Raw genomic sequence first — 22072 nt, forward strand, 5'->3', positions numbered from 1 at the left:
AATTAGCATAGGATACTAAAGTATTAAATTGTCACTTCTCAAAAAGAGATAAGTGGTATAAAAGGCCTTCAAAGTTGCCCCAGCTTGCTCTAAGGATTAAAATGGCCCTTTGAATAAGGACCCAATAAGCTACCACTCTCGATCTCTGTACCAGTGCAGGGGTGAAACTGGCCTAAGCAGCATCTATGTCAGGGCTACTCAACTTTGGAAGCCCTGGGGGCCACAATGATACTCACAGCACATGCCGAGGGCTGCAACTTAAGTGTGGTTGCATATACATGCAAATATTTGCAAATAGCTTATTTCACATTGATGGGCATTAATACAAAGCACTCCCCACAATATCCCGGCGCTCCAAGCACCTTCTCCCTGAGGGCTAGAAATGCCAACACCCTCTATCTATTTGTTCCTGCCAGCCTGTCTGCTTGTGTCTTTCAATGCTCACTCTGCCTGGAAGATGCCCCACCATTGTGGAGCATGTTCCCAGTGGAGGCCATGTTTAAAGGATGCTACCTGTGGGTTGCATGTTGAGCCCTACATAAACCCAAACTTCACCATGGCCCACAGGCCACATGTTGATTAGCCCTGGTATATATTCTATTTTGATACGCACTTTAGATAATAGACTAGGTCAAGTAGATGATGCCATTATGATATCCATTATGGTTCCATTACAAGCTAAAATTACAAAGGTCAAATGATTAAAAAATTAATTGGTAGAGTCAGAATTATAAAATGTGTTAGATTTTGATGAACAAAGTATTTCAAAGCACTTGTATGAAAACCTGGAGATGATTCTGTTATAAAAATGAGTGATTTGCACTGAAAGACTCCAGACAATGCCAGTACAGTATTGCAATGATATGTTCACTCATGTGACATGAGATTATAAAGTCTCATTGATTTCAGATCCATTCTACTCTGTGCAAAAATAAAATCACTCCTGATATAGGGATTGATATAGGGAAATAATCTAGTGTTTGGAATGGGGTACTGGAAATCAAGTCTTCTTAAATTGTATTCCTAGCTCTGTCAAGTGACATACCATGTGTAAATCACTTAACCTTTCTGTGCTTGTTTACTCAACTAAAAAGTGTAAAAGTAATAAATGCCTATTGTGCAGGTTTTTTGTCAGGTGTAAGCTATGTTTGTGGAGTGCTTTAAAATCCTTTGAAAGATGCTATCTTTATAAAGAACTATTATCAACAAATGAAACCAATCACAAAAATTGTTAATATAGTACAAACAAACTCATAAAATAACTAAGTGATTGGGCAACAAAATGGCAAATGAAATTTAACGTCGATAAATGTAAAGTAATACATATTGGAAAAAATAATCCCAACTATACATACAATATGATGGGGACTAATGTAGCTATAACTACTCGAGAGAGATATTTTGGAGTTATTGTGGATAGTTCTCTTAAAACATTCACTCAAAGTACATCAACATGGCAACATTATTTCAAATTAGGTAGTGTTATTTCAAAATAACTATGTCCATGTCTACACAGCAGGCAATTATTTTGAAATAATGTCAAAATACTGTCAAGCTGGAGGACTTCTTACTCTGACTCCTGTAACCCTCACTGCATGAGGAGTAAGAGAAGTTGGAGGAAGAGTGCTCTATTTCAAACTAAGTGCTGTGTAGATGCTTCCAGTTTAGAAATAAGCTATTTGAAAATAAGCTACGCAATTGATGTAGCTCAATTTGCATAGCTTATTTTGAGTTAAGCCCTACTGTGTAGATGCAGTCTCTATATAAAACCATGGTACTCCCACATCTTGAATACTGCGTACAGATGTGGTTGCCTCATCTAAAAAGAGATACATTGGCAATTGGAAAAGGTTCAAAAAAGGGCAACAAAATGATTAGGGGTTTGGAATGGGTCCCATATGAAGAGAGATTAAAAAAGACTGGGACTTTTCAGCTTATAAAAGAGGAGACTAAGGGGGGATATGATAAAGGTTTATAAAACCATGACTGATGCGGAAAAAGTGAATAAGGGAAAGTTATTTACTTGTTCCCATAAGAACTAGGGATCACCAAATGAAATTAATACGTAGCAGGTTTAAAACAAACAAAAGGAAGTTTTTCTTTACTCAGTCAACCTGTGAAACTCCTTGCCAGATGCTGTGAAAACTAAGACTTTAACAGGGTTCAAAAAAGAGCTAGATAAATTCATGGAGGTTAGGTCCATCGATGGCTATTAGCCAGGATGGGTAGGAATGGTGTCCTTAGCCTCTGTTCATCTGGAAATGGATGACAGGAGAGGGATCATGTGATGATTACCTGTTATGTTCACTCCCTCTTGGGCATCTGGCATTGGTCACTGTCAGAAGGCAGGTTACTGGGCTAGACAGACCTTTGGTCTGACTCAGTATGGCCGTTCTTATGTTCTCTTATACGTGAGGCTTCTATGGAATGTTTATATATTCGGTCCCCTTATGTCTTTCAAATAGAGCACATATGGTCCTGTTTCAAAAGCTATGGATAATGTTACATATCATGGAGTAACATTTCAGTGTGGGGATTTACCATGAATGGAAGAAATAAGGGTTGTGAATGGTTAATTAGTTAGCCTCGCTCTTAATGGGTTATAGTGATAGAAATGTATCTGTGTTAGTCTAGTGTAGCTGAAACAAAAAACAGGACTATGTAGCACTTTAAAGACTAACAAGATGGTTTATTGGTTTAATGGGTTAGGCTTAACAGTTCTGGTTAACCAGTGGGGACTGGAGCAGCTCCCCTCCTGCTGCAGACAAGGTGCTGCTCCAGCTCTGTGGGGTTCACTGTGGATGAGGGGTGCTTCAATCTGGCTGGAGCAGCCTCTGTTTAACCAGCTAACCAATTAAACAGGATTTTACATCTCTTCGAGGGATGTAAACAGATCCGTGCACACACATCTAAAAGTGTGCCCGTAGGTGTTGCTATTTACAAAATTGGTTATATAAAGGTGGTGTTGAATTTTCTAACTTTTGTGGATTCAAAACCCTAATGTTATCAGTGTCACTGTTTATTTTATTTATTTATACATATATATTTCAAATCCAAAGCCCTTTCAAAATCCTGTTAAGGTTGCTAAGAGACAACTGTATAGTTATCTACCATATCATTTACAAAACCAAAGCACTTAAAAAATAGAATACAATTTAGGCTGACAAATTATATAATGTTTGCTATGCAAACAAGAAAAGTTTATTTTCTTACATACAACCACCTTAACGTTGATATATGCAGTTTTGAAATGTTATATGTATTATTTCTGTTTTTAATTTGGGAATGAAATTATTTAATTCTTAAGTAATACACAATCAAATGGGAAACAATAATGTATTTAAAGTACTAAGACTGATTTCTTGAGAATATAGTTTATAAAATTTAATAAGAAAGCATAATGAAATATATATGAAGTGGATAGAAGTGGCATCTGAAGTTGAACTACATGTTATTTTGTCTGTAAGTATTTAATATGTATATGCCACAATCCTGCAAACACTTATGCTTGTCCCATTTACTACACATTTACTTAAATTTAAGCATATTAAGTATCCAGGACCAGTCTGGCAATTTTTGATTAATTTTCTAAATACTTTTGTGCTTACTGATGAAAGAAGAGCAATAATTTTAGTACCTGTGCTGACTCTATTCTTGTGAGAATTATGAAATTTATTTATTTTTTGTGTGAAAACTTTTTTCTATGTGAGAGGCCTCTTACTCATATGACTTTTGTATGCGTATTCCTATCTCAGTGTTTTGTTAGTACCTGGAAACTTCTTTTACTCTTTTATTTTCATTCTCCAGAAATTTTTTCAGTGACCCCCAGCAAAAAACTGTTGCCCACATTCACTAGGTGAACTGATCTGATGATATGGACTCATGTGCCATACAGCTTTATCCATTACAACCTCACCGGTTAACTGCAACTGGTGAGCCTCATCCATCAAGGACGAGGGTTACCAGTGAACACCTGCCACTGAGCTTTTGCCCAGGGCTGTCTGAGCCCCGCTGCTCAATGACACGCTGGTTTTCTCAGACAGTTTGTTGCACCCCATAAAGGAGCTCGCACCCCCTAGGGGTTTTTGGCACCACTGAGCATTTCGTCTGTTCGCTCTTCCCAACGGACCAGAGCACCTTGCAACGGCCGCGGGGCAAAGGCGCGTTCTGGCGAGAGAACTCTGGACGCCGGGGGGGGGGTTCAGGGAGAGAAGGGGACTATCCGGCCGAAACGCGAGGCGCGGTCACCCTGCTGAGGAACCCCCCGCTGCCAGGTGCCGGGCGGGTTCACACCTCGGCAGCTCAAGGTCGCTGGGGCAGCGGGAGGCGGGGCCCAGGCCCCACGTGAGTCGCAGCGTCGGGGCGGAAGGATAAGCCCGCAGGCGGCGGCGGCGACAATCCCGGCGCCTTCGGGGTTTCCCCCCCAGGAGGCGCGGGCGCTGAGAGGGAGGGGGCTACTAGCACCCCAAGCTCGCTACCCCTGCCCCACCGCCCCCCTACCCGCGCCTGGCCCGCTGTGCCCCGCCTCTCCACGCTTTCGCGCCAATCACAGTTATCGCCCCATTCCCGGCCAATCGGCGCTGCCCTTACTTCGCCCCGACCCCTGCCCTCGGCCCAATCAGCGCTGCCCTTGATGGTGAGTGACGGTGGCGGGGGCGCGGCTTGGATGCCGCCCTCGTTTAATTCCGGAAACTGCCTGACAACGACGCGGGGGCGGGGCAGAAGGGGGCGGGGCAGGAGGGGAACTCCCCCCCTCACCTCCACGCGCGCGTTTCCTCAGGGCCGCAGCTCCCCCGTCGGCGCCCGGTACGGTGCCCGAGGTGGGCGGGGCGCGGGGCGTGGCCTTGCGCTCAGGCGGATCGGCCCTAGGGAGGCGGGGCAGCCGGAGTCGTTGGTGGCTGGAGACGGCGGCGGGTGGTCGGTGCGGCGGCCTCGCCATGGTTTTCCTTAAACTCCGCGAGCAGGTGGGTGCGAAGAGCGGTGCAGCGGCCGCCGCCGCCTCCCTCCTCCAATCCCGGCCCGGCCGCGCCCCCCTCAATGGGCGCGTGTGGCAGGCTGCAGGCCCGGCCCGGCGGCTGCGGCGGGGAGGGGGCTGCCGTGCCCTGTGAGCGGCGGGGCTCGGTGCTCGCTGCCGCCGCTTCGCCCATGTGCTCGGTGCGCGCGGGTCGCTGTTACCCTGTGAGGGGAGCGAGCGGGCTCGGCGCAGCCTGCCCCCTTCCCCCGGGTAACCGCCCGGGCCAGGCCGAGCAGGTGGGCGCGGGTGTCTGCCCTTGCCCGCTCACCCCCGAGTAGCTATCCACATGCCCGCTCGCCGCCCTCCGTTGTGCGACAGTTTCTAAGGGGACTAAATAATACGCTGCTATATGCCTGCCTTTGATCATGATCACTTTAAAACGATACCTACCTAGTGTGGGCTCTGGCTCTGATGTCCCTGACGCTCTGGATGTCCGCCCTGCTGTAATGGCGTGCTTATGCTCCTGACTATCGCACCACTCCGATTTTGTAAAATGCTTTGGAGAAGGAAGGTACTATGTGAGTGGAGAGTATTGACAGCGCTGTAGTTCTGTGTCTCAGTCTTGCCTGTTTCCCACATAACACTTCCAAGGTTTGATCTGTTTTCTCCAGCTGTACAGCTAATGCGCTGTTTCAAGGCCTTCGTTTCATGCCTTGGCTTCTGCAACCTCCTCCTTGCTGGCCTTGACAAATCTCATTGTGTTCCATGTACCGAGTTAAAATGCTGCTACAAAGATAACTTTCCTGGCTTGTTGCTTTGACTACATTACAGACCTTGGTGTCCTTTTATTGGCTCTCTTCTCCACCCCATCAAACACAAACTACTTGAATTTGCTTCTAAGGTCCTCGTTTTTTTCTTAACTATCTCTTTTTTTTAAAATACTATAGCGGGTCAGCATCTTCTCACTATGTTGTCCTCTTTAAAACAATCTGCTGTTTTATCTTAAAAACAAACCAACCAACTAACCCACAATATGGTGGCAGTGGTGAAACAGCTGGTGAGCTGTGGACACCAGTTAGCATGCTAAGCAGTAATCTCATCATTACATTGCACTTTATATATTTGTATCCACATCCACCATATTTTACATTTAGAATGTAAGATCTTTCAGGCAGGGACTCTCTCTGCATTTATTCATACATTGCCTAGCAAGATGAGGCTGAGGCTGCTGATAGTTTTTATCAGTCATGATTATTGTTAGTAAGTTAACAAATTAAAATGTAATTGAAGACTGGAAATTAAGACCCAAGTATATTTAGTATTCTCAAGTTTTAGTTTTATGATCACTTGTATAATTTTTTTCCAGCTCAATAGAGAAGGCTGATTTTTTGTCTATCTGTATGTGATATATAAGCATTTCTTTTTGCTAGAGATTTTACTTTCTCAGGTATATATGTACAGTATGAACTAATTTCTAGAGCATTAATCACCTTAGTACATTAGCATGCAAATACCTGTGAATTTCGTCACTTTGCACCGGGCAAAATAGTGTGGTTGGAGCCTGGCCATTATACAAATAATAATGTGGATAAATTAACAGATTTATGGGAACATTTGTTTGCATAGATATGTTATAAAAGTATATCTTCATTTTCAAAAGAGCAATGGATGGAAACATTTTGAAAAGGAGCATTTAAAAGGTAGAGTTGTGTAGTGTTAACTATTGAGTTCTAGCTATCCTTGAAATCAGTGCATGAAAACTTGGAAGATGGTGCCTGTTGCTATGGTGTGTAATTTTTTAGCTCAGTTTTTTGCAATTGCATGCATAATAGTTTAAAAATAATTATTATTTTAGTAAGAAGAATATTTGGATATACTGCTTCTTAGCTAAATGAAGGTTTATGAGAGGAAAGATTTTGCTCATTTGCTAGCTGGTGGCATGAGGCTCTTACCTGGCTGTTCAAACAGCCATCTTTTGGATTGGTCTCTGTGATTTGCTGTAATGTCTCATTTTCCCCATTTAGGGTTTGGGATGCCCTGCCAGTTCAGTGCCTTATTAAAGTATGTTAGGTTTTTTGTTTTAAATTGGCATTAACTGTCCCCACCGGAATATAAACATAGTATTTTTGGGGGGAGATGGTGTTTGAAGGAAGAAGTTATTCTAGGGTACCAATTTTGGAGGAGTTTCAATTAATCTTTTCTAGCATTTGCTCCAAAGCTATACAGTTCAGCATTTAGCACTATAAATTGTGGTTAGAGTTAAATCTGTTCATATATGAAGTTGTTGTGATTTTTTTTGATTCTTGTACTCTTCCCTGTGAAAATACTATGATTTATCAAGTTAATGGAATTATATATATCATAATTTATATATCACAGAATGATGGTAATAGGTGCCTAAAGCAAAAAACTGAATACCCTGACTAGTTCTGTTAGTAGCAATCAAGCTAAAGGGTCTGCTCTATCACTTGTTAAGAAATGGCAATTCTGTTAAATTCAGTGGATGCTGGGTCAAATTGCTATCTATCTTGTTCTTTGTTCTAGGAGAAATGCACTAATTTCAGTCTAGTTTTTGCTGGATATCTTTCTAGATTAGTTAATACAAATTAGTATGTATGTCAACTTTTCTCTAAATTTTCAATCCTTAATTTTTATTAAAGCATGTACTTATTCTCCTTCAGTGATCCTTCCTTAGAAGACTCACATGTTTATAGTAGAATGGGAGGATGTTTGTACTGTTGATAATCTTTTAGGGATAAAGAACTTCCATTTCTAGAGTATCACATATGCACCTCCTACAAATACTAAAAAAATTGTCAGTCCGAAACAAGTTTTCTTAGAAACTTTTCTTTAATCCTGATGTGGAGGAGTTCTGCTGGGCCATCACTGAACCAGCGTTTCAATATAGAATTGTGTGAAGGAGATATGTTCAGAATTTACCATGTGAAAATGAGGTCACCAGTCTTCTGCTCATTTTAAAAAAATAACCTTGCTTCTCTTTGTAAGAGTGAAGATAATCTGTTACCCTGGCAGAAGACTGATCAGCTATGTACATTAGTTGTAGTAATTTACAACAAAGTGAATACTACATTGAAGTTATTTGTGTGCTGTTAGAGACACTGTGTTTTACTCCAGTGATGGCTGCCCATCATTGATGGTCTAAGTGATTGCCATGGATTGCTGTACAGTCCACTTAATAAAAATTAAATGAATGCAAGCTCATTTTCATTGTTAGCAGAGATTGGTAACTTTCCCTAGGCAACAAAGCTAGAAATTTGACTTGCTTGTTTGGACATCAGCCTGTTGGATAAATGTTGCAAAGCACTGTGGATACTCTTCTTAGCTTGTCTGGGTTGCGGGTTATTTAGGTTTTACATATGACAGTCTTGGGTTGTGTTATTGAGAAGGGATGTATGTTAACTGTGTAACTACCACTTTATTGTCCAGCGGAACAAACAATAGAAAAGAAAGGGGTTACAGGATGAAGGGAACAATAATAAGATTATACAAACCATTAGCATACACAATTTGATTGTTCCTTATCAAGATTAGTTTGGGTTTCTTGGCCCCTGTCCTAGCTAACATTAGTTAATGCAGAAGTGGGTCTTGAGGACATATTTGGAGGATGAAAGGGTTATGAAGTCATTCAATGCATAATGTGTCAACACTTAGTCAGAAATCCCTACATCATGATATTTGTTGAACCCTGAGTGAAATCCTAGCCTGTGTAAGTCAATGGCAAGACTCTCACTGACTACACTGGGGGGAAAGGGAGGATTTCATCCATAGAACAGGCTGGACTGTTGAGTTCTAGTTGACTTGTTATGCTATGACGTCTGAGTTAGAATTTGATCCAAAATGTGTTCATAGCGGTTTTAGAGTTGTAGTAATTTAGGCTCAGATCCTGCTTGTGATGAATGTAGTATACTTTGGAAATGTGTAAACATTTTTCTCTTACAGCCAAGCACATGATGAGAAAACAACTTGGTGTTTTACTTGCATAGCAGAGTATCTGCAAATCACTGTGGAAAGTTGATCCTTTGGATATATTCAGTCCTTTCTTAGTTCCAGTCCACTTGATGTAGGTGGAGGAGTACAATAAGGGTGTTAAAATACATTTATTTTTGTCTTCTGTGGGAGGCAGCAGTGTGGGGATGGGGCATATGCTGATACAGAGGCAGCAGCGGCGGGGGGAGGGATGGAAGTCAGTTACTCCTGGAGAACTAGTTTGAAGGCTGTCTCCCTGTGTGTACTAGCTTCCCCCCACCATGCTGCCGCCTCTGTATCTGAGGCAGCAGTACAGGTGAGGGGGTACAGGCAGCTCCATGGAAAAGCCGACACTCCATAAGTACTGGCTCCTGCTGCTGCCGCTGTGGAGGCAGCAGTGGGGAGCGGGGGTGTGGGAGGTGGCTCTGCGGGAGCCAGCATGAATTGGTAGCCTGTTAAAAATCTGGCTCCCTCCTCCCACTTTCCTTCTGCTGCTGCCTCTGATAGAGAGGCAGAGCAGGGAAGATTGCATGTAACCATGAGGGTTACCTGATGAGTTCAGGCCCATTGATTAACTGTGTACATGGGTGCATGTTCACATCCGTACTGAACAAACAATATGCTTACTTTATGCACCTTGCTGAGAGGCATTCTAAACACATTGGGCACCAGCCATTGTGTGTCTGTTTTTTGTTTTTTGCTTTTTGTTTTGTTTCTGTGCTCTACCCATTGCTCTGGTGAAAGAGTGCCACATTTTAAGAAGTGGGTCTGACCCATGAAAGCTCATCACCTAATAAACCATCTTGTTAGTTTTTAAAGTGCTACATGACTGCTATTTTTTGTTTTACCACGATCAGACTAACATGGCTGTCTCTCTTTTACATATTCCAAGCTTTTTCTAGAAATCCTTAATATTTTTCTTGGGTAATGGTTGGTATTCATATCTGCCACCTCCTCAGAAGTGACAATACAATATACTGCAATCAGCAATGCTTAATATCTGTTTAATAGAGTTTTAAACCCTAGCTTCATTAATTCCCTGTAGTGTGTCTGATCAGAGTGGAAATCTGTTTTAACTTTTTAAATTAAAGTAGATTATTTGTAGTTGCAGTTTACATCCTGTTATGCTTCAATTCATGCATAAAACTTCCTGTTTGTTAATCTGGTAGCTTTGTTTAGTTACTAAGAGAATATTTGAATTTGTGGACTTGTCTCATAAAAGCCAAATAGTGTTTTCTATAGCCTTTAGGATTCAGTCATAGAAGTATTAAGAAACCATTAATATATTGTGCAAGGAAGCAAGAGTTTACTTGCCCTATGATCTAAATTTTACACAGTTCTAAAAATCTTAAGATTAAGTGTGCATTTACTAGAATGAATGTTTTGTCCAATATTGCTTATTTTAAATGGGTAGTCAAATGAGTTTTGCAGAGGTTTTTAATTTTGGAAGACCTGCAAGACAACATTTTCCCCCAATAATCTATTATGTGTCTGTACATTTTAATTTCAATAATCTTGTTTTGCTGAAACATTTGGAGACCTCTTCCATCAAAATCTATAGCCACACATCCTGTTCCTTTTTTGGCTACAGGATACTTGTGGCAAAACTTGTAGTCTGACCACAATACTTCATTATAACTGTAAAAGACCTTGAAGATATTAGTACTTTAAACGATCCACCTCCTGGTTTCTTTTTTCCTACCCAAGGTGAGGGAGAAGGTTAAGGCCTGGGATTGTGGCCATTGAAGGCCATACATACTTGTCAACATAGTAAACTTTTCTATTGGACTACTCCTTTAGGCTATGTTTAGGGTGCATTATTTCCCAGAAGTCAATTCTGCTTAATGGAATAAGGCAGGCAATAAACAGTGACTCTTGTAAGTCCTTGAACAGTGGATTGTCCTGGTTTTTTAATTGTTCATTTATATCTTTCTCTTAGCTAAGATGGATCTTATCCATTTAGCAGTTAAACAAATGTTGGCAGTGTCATTGTGAACACTGAATGCTTACATGGTTGCTATTTTCATTTAGTGTTAAACTTTATTCTTGGCATGTGTTTGAAAAAAATATTAACATCCAAACTAGTTCCTTATTGGACTAGGAAGAGGAAATTGTGTCATTGGGATAGGAGAGAGGGAGAAGAAGTCTGTTCTGACAGGCGGGGGGAGGGCGGGATGAGGGGGGGATGAAAACACGTTTTCACTCGTGTGTGTAAATATCAACTTTTGGAGAATTGTGTCTCTTATTAGATTTAAGAGGTTGCAGTTGGGTTAAAATATAATCTAAAATACCAGGCAGCAGCAAAAATAATCCCAACAACAGCTGCCCTTTCAATTACTTAAGAACCTTTTTGGTTGCTTTAAAACACAGAAATTTCTCCATCCCTTTAAAACTTGCATATAGCTACAGTAGGCCTCAAACACATCAAAATATTTTCTTTTCTTAGTATTTTCCTCCAGCTATGTGCTGATTGTTGACTCTTGGATTCAGAATCCATATGCATTGATAAGAAGATTTTGGGGCTTAAAAAAACCTATTTATTTGGGAAATAAAAAAAACTCTTCCCGTGATAGAAGAGAAAGCTGATCCATCTTAGTACATAGAGCTCAAGATTGCTTCCATGCTGTGATCCTTTAAATTTTAAAGCTATGAAGGAGTATCTAGTTATCACAGGTCTTTACTGTCTTTTGTAAATATACCCCAATGTGATGGAGGATTTTGAGAGCCATTGACTTGGAAACAAGTGTATCTTCTCAATGAGAATTTTTTTTTAAAAGTGAGCCTAAACAAAGCCCTGAGTTTGCAGTCTGATCTGCAGAGCAGATCCTGTTGACCTCAGTGGGGCAATTGTGAAGGCATAAGGCAGTGGTTCTCTCAAACTTTTGGCCCATGGACCACGTGGCTCAATGCAGAACTTTCCGCAGATCACCAATTACAAAGGGAAAAACTCTGTTAATTACATAATTGTGTCTGAGCCATTTTGCTAGTGCTGCAAATGTTTAAAATGAAATTTGATAAACTAACATGAGACAGTTAAAAGACTTAATCTGTGTGATAATTTAAAGTAAACCAAAGTAAAATATTAATTTCTTTCTAACACACAAGGTTTCAGTGTTTTCTTTGACAGGGGGAGGTGCTCAGTTGTTTCTTCTCCCCCTCCCCCCCACATAGTGGGGAGCCCGCTTGTCATTTGCCCTTATCCCATCTCTGTGTCATGGGATGGGTGTGTGTGTGTGGGGGGGCGGAATTGAACCAGTGATGGTGCAGGGGGGCTCCCTGGGATTAGCGTAGCTCCCAGCCCCACTGTCTGGGGAGTCCCAGGGGAGGTAGGGGCCTCCCTTTCCTCTTCCATGTGCTGAAGTTCCAAGCAGGCTGCCCTGTACCTCCTCCCTCCCCTCAGGTGTGCAATGAATGCTGGTATGAGGGGAAGGGGCATTAGGAGCAGCCTGTAGTGCATGAGTCACTCACAAACACTGGTGACTGACTCTTGCGGGGCAGGGAAGGGGATAGGAGGGAAGTGGGGCGCACGGCTTGAGCCTTCTTGCGGTCTGTATCACCAGCTCCTGTGATGAGCCAAATGCTGTACCTCAGCTGAGTGCAGCTGCTCGGGACATTCGAAAGGGCCTGGTGAGCAGGAGCCGAAGCTGATGCTGCAGCGTTGTGGCTGCACAGTGACCACCAGGCTGGAGCAGCAGCTGTGAGCTCCCCTTTGTGTGCGTGTGTGTGCGGGGGAGGAGGGGTTGAACTGGAGCCACTAGTGGTCCATGGACCATACTTTGAGAGCCACTGGCATAAGGGTTCATTTGTGCAGATTGAAGGTTTACAGATGTTATTAGTAGCCAAGGATCTGGAAACACGGTAAGGCGAATCAAACGGTCATGCCAATGAAGAGCTAACTTTATAGAAGCTTGTAAGAAAAATTGCTAGTATCTGCTGGAGTCTGAGAATCACTGTGAACTTTGAATTATCAAACTGTCCCTCCTTCCTGTACTGATATTGACATCCCCAAAACTCTGTTCCTCCATTTCAGGGATGGGGGATCTTGCTTGCCTGGATCCAGCTCCTGAGGCTTGTTGCTGTCCTCCCTCCTCCCTACCCCCCTCCCCGCCCAGAACTGGGGAGCCTAGCTCTGCTGCCGCTCCCCCATGAAGCTGGAGCGCACAAAATCTACTAGCCTGGGGAAGGCTCTGGAATGCAAAGGGAATATGATCAGTCGGGGCAGTGTCTTCTCAGTCAGGGACCACATCAGTGAGGGGGTGTGGCTTTTTTTGCTTTTCGCTTGTGTGCAGCCCCCAATTGATTTTTTTTTTTTGTGGATCAGCGGCCCCCAACCCTAAAAAAGTTCTCCACCCCGCTCTATTTACCAGACTGCGAAGAAAGTCAGCTACTAACGTGCTGCACTTCTTATACATCTTCCGCTTTCTGATCTTTCAACATTTGGCCACAGTCTTTTTCCTAATCCACTCAAATTCTGCGAAGTCAAACTGCTCGTGGATATAATCTGTTTTCCTGTTCCTGCCAACTTATTTGTACCATATTTCTTTTATTTTCCTCTTGCTTTTATTTTTATTTTTCCTATTTCTGGAACTTGAGTGGGAGATTGAAACTGCCTTAGTTATAGTGGCTAATCGCTTTTACAAAAAGTTGTAGTATAACTTATGTAAACAAACACCATACAGACAACTCGTACTATTAAATTATTTGGCATATTAAAACTGCAAGTAAATCTAAATCATGGGTTCCCAAACTGGGGGGCGTGAAGAAATTCCGGGGGCACGAGGTTAAACCCCCCCATCAAGTTTTGCTGCCCCAGTCGGTTCCTTTTTTTTCTCAATGAGTTTTGCTGCTTTTTTTGGGGGGGGTGAGGGTTTCTCAAAAAGGGCATGATGCTGATAAGCTTGGGAACCACTGATCTAAATAAAGCAGTGCCTCTCATTTGAGTGCAACTAGTATCTTGTTGTATACCCTGTAGGACTTCTAAACTTCAAGGTTAAAAGGGGCCATTGCAATTATTTAATGTAATTCCCTGCATATTATGGATTACAGAAACTCCTCCATCCAATATGTTCATTACCTCTGTCTGAGTTCCTGAAGCCCTCAAATCTTTTTTTAAAACTTCAAGTTATATAAAATTGAACATTAACTCTGGTTCTCCAATATTTTGGCCCGTGGACCACCTGCTCAATCGAAACCTTTCAGTGGAACCCTGGTTGTTAATGGAAACTCACTGTTAATTACACTTGAGTCATTTTGTTAGTGCTGCAGCTAGGGAGAACTGTTTAATTGTGATTATTAAACAGATTAAGCTTTAACTTTCTCATATTTATCATGGGCAGCAGGTTTAAAACAAATAAAAGGAAGTTCTTCACACAGCGCATAGTCAATCTGTGGAACTCCTTGCCTGAGGAGGTTGTGAAGGCTAGGACTATAACAGGGTTTAAAAGAGAACTAGATAAATTCATGGAGATTAAGTCTATAAATGGCTATTAACAAGTTTAGGTAAGGAATGGTGTCCCTAGCCTCTGTTTGTCAGAGGGTGGAGATGGATGGCAGGAGAGAGATCACTTGAGCATTACCTGTTTGATTCACTCTCTCTGGGGAACCTGGCATTGGCCACTGTCGGCAGACAGGGTACTGGGCTGGATGGACCTTTGGTCTGACCCAGTATGACCATTCAAACTTAATTTTAAATAAACTAAAGCATTATGTTCAATACAAAAGTTTTCAATGGTTTTTTTTAATTATGGCAGGTGTGGGGAACCTTTTTTGGGTCGGGGGCCATTGACCCACAGAAAAATCAGCTGGGGGACCACACAAGTGAGAAGCAAAATAAACTCCTCCAACCCTCCCCCCCCACCCTCGCTGATGTGGCCACCAACTGAGACGGCTCACTCTTCTGGTGCTCCAGCCCTATGGGGCAAGAGACAGGGAGGACTGAGGTTCAGGGCTTCTCGTGGGCCAGATTTACTTTTCTGGGGTTCCAGAGTCAGTGGATTTTATGGCCGCCCATTAGGCTCTGGGGTGGTGCCAAAAATGAGGGGATAAGTGTGCAGGACAGGGCTGCCAGTGAATGGGATAGGGATGGGAGGGAGGGAGGTACAAGAGCAGACTTTGGTTAGGATGTGCCTGGGGATAAAGCGGGGGGGGGGGGGGGGGCAGAGTGACTGAGAGGTTTCAGGGAGATGGAGGGCATGATATCCTGGTAGGAATAGGGTTAGGGTCTGGGTGGCTCTGGGTGGGGAGAGAGGCAGGGAGGGAAATGGGGGGGGGGAGGGGCAGGGAGGCTGAATGCAGAGGGTGGGGCAGATGGGTAATGCCTGAGGTTTCCAGCTTTGCTGGAATGGGATCTGGTTATGGTGCCCTTAGGATGTGGGCACTAAGGCAGCTTGGCCCCTCCCCCCAGACCGAGTCCCTGTGGGTGCAAAGCCCTCAGCCCCCACCTGTGTTCTGGGGGGGATCTCAGCCCCAGAGCTACCTCCTCCCACTGCCACTGGGCCCTGTGCAGCCCAACCTGCAGCCTGTCTCGTGGCAGCAAATGAGGGATGTACTGCTCTTACCATGGTAACTGCGAGCTCAGAGAGTGTAGGTGAGGTGGATGCTCAGCGGCAGGTGGGACTTTGCCATGGAGGTGGTATGGGGCCACTACTCTAATTCATACCAGTAAGTGACTGAAGCCCTATGTTGCTGCAGAATGTAAAATCCACTCAGGGTCTCTGCCAGTCTGACTTGGGTGAAAATTCCTCACTGACTCCAAATATAGTGGCAGATTAGATCCTGATCTGTAGATAAGACCCACCATCCAGACAACTGGGTAAGAAACCCTGTAGTAACTAGGGATGTTAAATTTAGTTTAATCAACTAACTGACTAGTTGATAGATTTTTTTTTTTCCATCGACTAGTTGATTATTTAATAAGTGAGGGAGCTGCAATGGGGTTAGCACCTGGCCCTGGGAACTAACCCTGCTGCGCCTCTGCCTTAAAAAGCAGAAGCACAGAATCCAGGACTGGGTATGAGCTGGGATTCAGCTGATTCCAGGCTTGTGCCCTGTCCCCACTACCCCCCTGGTTCCCCTGCCCCCTGCGGACACATTGCTGGGGGAAACTGGCTTTTAAGAGGCAGCAAGGGGGGAGGGAAGCAACTAGTCAAGGGATTAGTCGACTATTTGATAAGTTTTTGCTTATCTGATAGTCAACTAGTCTCTTACATCCTTAGTAGTAACTCAGAGCTCTGTGTATCTAGTGTTCATCGCTGGCCACTTTGTATATATTTGCAAATAGCAGTTGTGGATAGGTTATGTGCAGTTGTTGGCATTCTCATTGTCCTATCCCTTTTGTAAACTTATCAAGCTCCGTCTTAAAACCTAACTACTTTTTAGCCTCCACTACTCTCTTTGGAAGGCTGTCAGGATTTCACTCCTCTGATGGTTAGAACTTGTCTAATTTCAAGCCAAAATGTGCTAATGGCCAGTTTATATCCATTTAGTTCTTGTCAACATTAACCCTTAAGTAACTCTTTTTACTCCTTGGTGTTTATTCCACTGATATATTTTTAGAAAGCAATTGTATGTCCACTCAACTTTTGTTTTATTAGGTTAAACAAAAATAGTTCCGTAAGTCTCCTCTTTGTAAGGCAGGTTTTCCATTCTTCCATCTAAACCAGAATGGAACTAGATGTCTGACATTTTAATTTTAAAATTGTAGAGCAGTTGTTAAACTAAGGGCTGTGAGAAAGCTGATGGGTTCAGAGGTCATGTGAATCGATAGCAGTGTTCCCTCAAAGCTGTGCAGGAGCACAGCTTCACACGTGATTAATCAGCCCTGCTCAGTCAGGTCCATGCCTGCAGCTCTGAGCCTCTGACTGGGTGGGGCTGATGAATCACCTGTGAAGATGTGCTGCCCCGCAGTTTAGAGGGAACGCTTTTGGATAGAGACAGTTCTTAGGGGAGGATCTAGTAATGGAGATTCTCTATTTCCTACAAAGAATGGAGGAAGATAAAACTAGGAATATGATCTGGCTAGAAAAAGTCTGAAGGAAAGCAATTAGGCTGGATCTTTAAAAACAAGGGCTATGTCTACACTGGCAGCTTCTTGCGCAGAACATGTCCACATTGCCATGTGCGAGATGTGCTTTTGCACAAGAGCATCCATGGCAGTGTGGACGCTCTCTTGTGCAAGAAAGCTCTGATGGCCATTTTAGCCATAGGGCTTCCTTGCGCAAGAAACCTCTGCCGAGTGTCCACACTGCCCTCTTGCGCAAGAGAGCTTATACCTGTTAGAAAATAGTGTAGCTCTTGTGCAGGAAGCCCTCTCTTACCATGCTTTACTGTAAATCTTCTTGCGCTAGAGTGGGTGGTCAGTTTGGATGCTCTGCAGAAGAATGGCTGTTCTTGTGCAATAACCCGCCAGTGTAGGCATAGCCAAGGAGTCCTATGGCAACTTAGAGACTAACAGGTTTATTAGGGCATAAACTTTTGTGGGTAAAACCTGCTTCATCAGATGAGTTAAGTAACTTTTTATTATTATTTATTTATATATGTAATATATACCTCTAACTTCCACTCCAACTCATCTGATGAAGTGTTTTACCCAAGAAAGCCTATGCTGTAATAAATCTGTTAGTTTCTAAGGTGTTGCAGGACTTCTTGTTGTCTTAGTCAAATGAGAGTCCATTTAATTACATCTTGTAATGGTAGATACCCAGAAAATGACAAGTTTTTAAAGTGCTTATATACAAAAGCTGGAAGTCTAAATAACGCGTTGGTGAACTTAGAGGGCCTTGTATTAAATGAGGATACTGATATAGTAGGCATCACAGAAACTTGGCAGAATGAGGATAATTAATGGGACACAGTAATGCCAGGGTGCAAAATATATGGAAGGACAGAACAGGTTGTGAAGGTGGGAAAATGGTACTATATGTGTGTGTGGGGGTGGGGGAGGCGTAAAATCAAATGATTTTAAAATCTGAAATGAACTATGTATCATAAATTCTCTATGGATAGTTATTTCATGTTGTAATAATAAGAATATAGCAGTAGGGATAAATTACCAGCCACCTAACCTGGGTGATGACAATGACTGAAATGCTCAGGTAGATTAGAGGTTATTTAAAAAAAAATCCTTAGTTGAAATCCCCCATTATTATCCCCATATTGCCTGGGTATATGTCCTCTCAGGATGAAGTACAGAGATGTTTTCTTGACATCTTCAATGACTGCTTCTTGGAGTAGCTATTAAGGTGGATTTGATTTAAATCAGCCCCCGAAATAATTGATTTAAATCAAGTTTCTCACTGATATGTCACTTTTCTTCAAACAATGGTATGAATTTGATCACTGTAACATGTTAATTTACAATTCAGTACAGGATTTTACAACATCTCAGAGGGTATATTTTGTGTAACTTTTTTAGATAACTTGATTTTTATTAATTTAGGAAATAATACATAATACTCATCATTACTGAGGATGGCCGCATGTAGTCAACTATACGATTAACCAGTAAGCTTAGGCTTATCAGTTAATCCTGTTGCCTATATGCATTTCTCCCCCCTCGCTGCCTCTGTATCTGATACAGAGGCAGCAAGGGGGGGAAGCAGGAGCTGGTGCTGGGCAGATCTGGCTTAAAAGCCAAATTTCTCCTTCCCCTGCCCACTCCTGAGTTCCAGCTCTGCAGTGCCACCTGTCCCCCTCCCTCTGCTGCTGCTTCTATCAGAGGCAGCAGCGGGGGGAGAAATGCATATAGGCAACAGGATTAACTGATAAGCCTAAGCGAGGCAGCCCCTGTCCACAGTAGGCCCAAGCTCCTCTTGGATAGAGGCTGCCCTGCCTCCCACAGAGCAGCCTCTGTCTGCAGACCGCCTGGGCCACTGTGGACAGAGGCTGCTTCACGGCAGCCTCCCCTGCCCAGCCCCTTTCCCCAGCATATGACACATTCACCCAGGGATTGAACAAAGACATGTCTTAGATGGGCCATTTTATTAAACACCCAAATGACATCAAAAGCAAAGTATTGGGCACTTACAGCCCACTCTATTAGCTTTATTTAGCATGGACACTTTAATTGATAGTTTCCCCCCTCCCCCCTTTCCTCTCTTTTTCTGCTATATATTTGTACCCCTGGACCTGTAGCTCCGTGTGTGTATCTGAAGAAGTGGGTTGTGCCCACGAAAGCTCATGATGATATAGAAATATCATGGATATCATCGATATTATGAAATATATTGTACATATATTTTAGTTAGTCTATAAGGTGCTACAGGACCATTCATTATTTTTTCAGTTACAGACTAACACGGCTACCCTTTGAGATCAATGAATACAATGAAACCTCAAAGTTACAAACAGTTTGGGAATTTAGGTTTTCCTAACTCTGAAATATTTGTAACGCTGTACAAAACTTTATGGTTCTTTCAAAAGTTCACAGCTGGACAGTGACTTATTAGAGCTTTGAAACTTTACCGTGCAAAAAATGCTTGTTTTAACCATCTTAACTTAAAATAAATATAAAAACAGTTTCCTTATTCTGTTTTTTTAATTTTCCATTTTAAATGTGAACTACTCTTTAAACACAGCACTGTACTGAATTTTGCTTTTTTGTCTCTGCTGCCTCATTGTGTACTTCTGGTTCCAAATAAAGAATGATGTTGATCTGTCAATTTGTAATTTTGGTGTTTGTAACTGAGGTTCTACTGGACAAGTGTTGACGTAACATTGGTATTCAGTCTGAGACTACTTTTTACAATGCTGCCTTATAGGTGTGCTGAAGGGTCATTAATGAGGATGTGAAAGACACAGTGATAGAAGGAGAGTGATTATTAATCCTGTGAAACAGAAACTGACAAATGGGACACCAATAATTAACTATAGCTATAAAAGAAGAAAATCTGGGTTGACCGCTTTCTTTGGATAAGAGATTATTTTGTGCAGTGTGAGTTGGAAAAGGTGGTTTTACATAAAAGCAGACTTGCCTACAATATCTGATTAAAAGAAAATAATCCTGAAAACTTAAATATGGCAAAGAAGCAAAATCTGGAGTAGTTTGCTGAGCTGAAGAAAGTGACAAAAGTAGAAAGGATAATCTGTAAAAGTATACAATTTTGAGAAACCACAGACTACCTGTTTTGGCTGCTTATGCTTGAGGAATTAATCTCTGCAAACTAAGTGACATGTTTGATGAATGTTATGCTGTTCCTAATATTGTGTTCACTTCTTGTATAATATGCAGCATGCTTTGTGATGTTTCTAACAGTGTTGCAAAAAAGTCAAATCTTTACTAAGGTAAACAGGATATTTGAAGTAAGTGATTTGTGTGCGCAGGAGAGTGTTCAACAAGGGCTAGCACAAGGGAAATGTATAAAGAACATAGTAAATAAAAGGATAAAACAGGTTGGCAAATCAGGCCATGAAAATATGGCTTTTGGGACACTTCAAAACTAGAGCTGCAATTTTGGTGACTAGCTAGCCAGGATGGGCAGGGATGAGAACATGACCTATGAAGCCAGGCTTCATGAACTGGGCTTGTTTAGTTTGGAAAAAAGAAGATTAAGGGGGGACATGATAGCGGTTTTCAAATATCTAAAAGGGTGTCACAAGGAGGAAGGCGAAAATTTGTTCCTCTTGGTTTCTGAGGACAGGACAAGGAGTAATGGGCTTAAAGTGCAGCAGGGGAGGTTTAGATTGGACATTAGGAAAAAATTCCTAACTGTCAAGGTGGTCAAATATTGGAATAAATTGCCAAGGGAGGTGCTGGAATCTCCCTCTCTGGAGATATTTAAGAACAGGTTAGATAGACATCTGTCAGGGATGGTGTAGACGGAGCTTGGTCCTGCCTTGAGGGCGGGGGGCTGGACTCGATGACCTCTCGAGGTCCCTTCCAGTCCTATTATTCTATGATAATTCTATTGTCTTGTTTGCTAAAAGTTGGGGATGGATCACTTAATGATTACCTGTCCTGTTCATTTCCTCTAGGGTACCTGGCATTGGTCACTGTCAAAAGACAGGATCTTGGGTGTAGATGGACCTTTGGTCTGATCCAGTATGACTGTTCTTATGGTCCTCTTACTTACTCAAGTCTTCTCATAATTTCAGCCTGCTGTGAAAAGCCAGACACTTTGTGCTTGTTGAAAGGGAGATGACCAAGGAAGAATAAGAATTTAAGAGGAGGCATTGTTTTAATGACAAACTGAAATTGTTGGAAAAAGAAGGGTGAAATGGAAATTTGCTTAAACTTTATTTTTGAGGCTCAAGATCCAAATTAAGGGTTGTAATAGCATTGGCAGCAGAAGACCCATTCATCAGTTGTCTGTACTTGGGTGGGGAGGGAAAATTAAGTGGCACATTGTGTTCGAACACTGAGATCGGAGAGGAATCTACAGAGCATTCCTATTATTGTGGATTGGACTTGTATGGCTGCTTGGACTGTGTGGTGGCATCAGCATTTGGACATTCAGCACTTCACACTTTTCTTGTTTTAGGCTGTTTGCAGGTTGGGCATGGCCATTATGGAGTGGGGCCTGGAACTGCCTCGCGGGGCAGATCAAAGCCTTAGGCGGGCTGGATCCAGCCAACTGAGAGGCTTTTGCCCACCCCAACTGTAGACCATTCCAAGTCCTATACTCCTGCCAGCATTTGCACAGGCTGGGAGACAACCAGCTGCAGTTACCTTCAGGATGACCAGCCACTGCATGAACTAACAATAGAGTGTCTACAGCCAAAGAAACCCTGGTTCTCAAGCCTAGGAGTCCAAAGCTGTACTGTTTAGCCCTGGTTGAAATGCTGATCAGTGTGAATTTATTACTCAGCTTGCCTCTTCCTCAGTGAGGAGAGGATATGCATAATATGCTTGTGTTTAAACCACAGTAAGATTTTCCCCAGATCTTCAGTAAAAGGTACACTAGTTTAAATTTAAAAATAAACAAGTTTATTAACTACAAAAAGATTAAGTGATTGTAAGTGCTAACAGATCAAAGCAGATTACATAGCAAATAAAATTGCAAACTCAGCCTAAACTACTATATTAGATATGAATTAGCAATCTCTCATGCTGGCTGATACAGTTCATCAGGTTTCTATATACTGCCTATAATAATCTTTTAGCCTGGGATCAGCACTTGCCCCAGTCCAGTCTGT

At 42.5% G+C, this 22072-nt stretch overlaps 1 protein-coding gene across 4 annotated transcripts in view; it reads left to right on the forward strand.

The window, feature by feature from the left end:
* The first annotated feature begins 4730 nt into the window (after positions 1 to 4730).
* Positions 4731 to 22072, forward strand: part of ANKRD28 (ankyrin repeat domain 28) — a 243318-nt gene continuing 225976 nt past the window's right edge. For all 4 annotated transcript variants that reach the window (XM_075922126.2, XM_075922123.2, XM_075922124.2 and 1 more), the window contains exon 1: positions 4731 to 4964. Coding sequence is in view for 2 of the 4 variants with exons in the window: in XM_075922123.2 (XP_075778238.2) it covers positions 4938 to 4964 (27 nt within the window). In the remaining 2 variants the exon portion in view is untranslated. The remainder of the gene's footprint in view (positions 4965 to 22072) is intronic.

Source organism: Pelodiscus sinensis, chromosome 2 (assembly GCF_052426305.1).
Source record: "Pelodiscus sinensis isolate ZL-2025 chromosome 2, ASM5242630v1, whole genome shotgun sequence".
Classification (NCBI taxonomy): Eukaryota; Metazoa; Chordata; order Testudines; family Trionychidae; genus Pelodiscus; species Pelodiscus sinensis.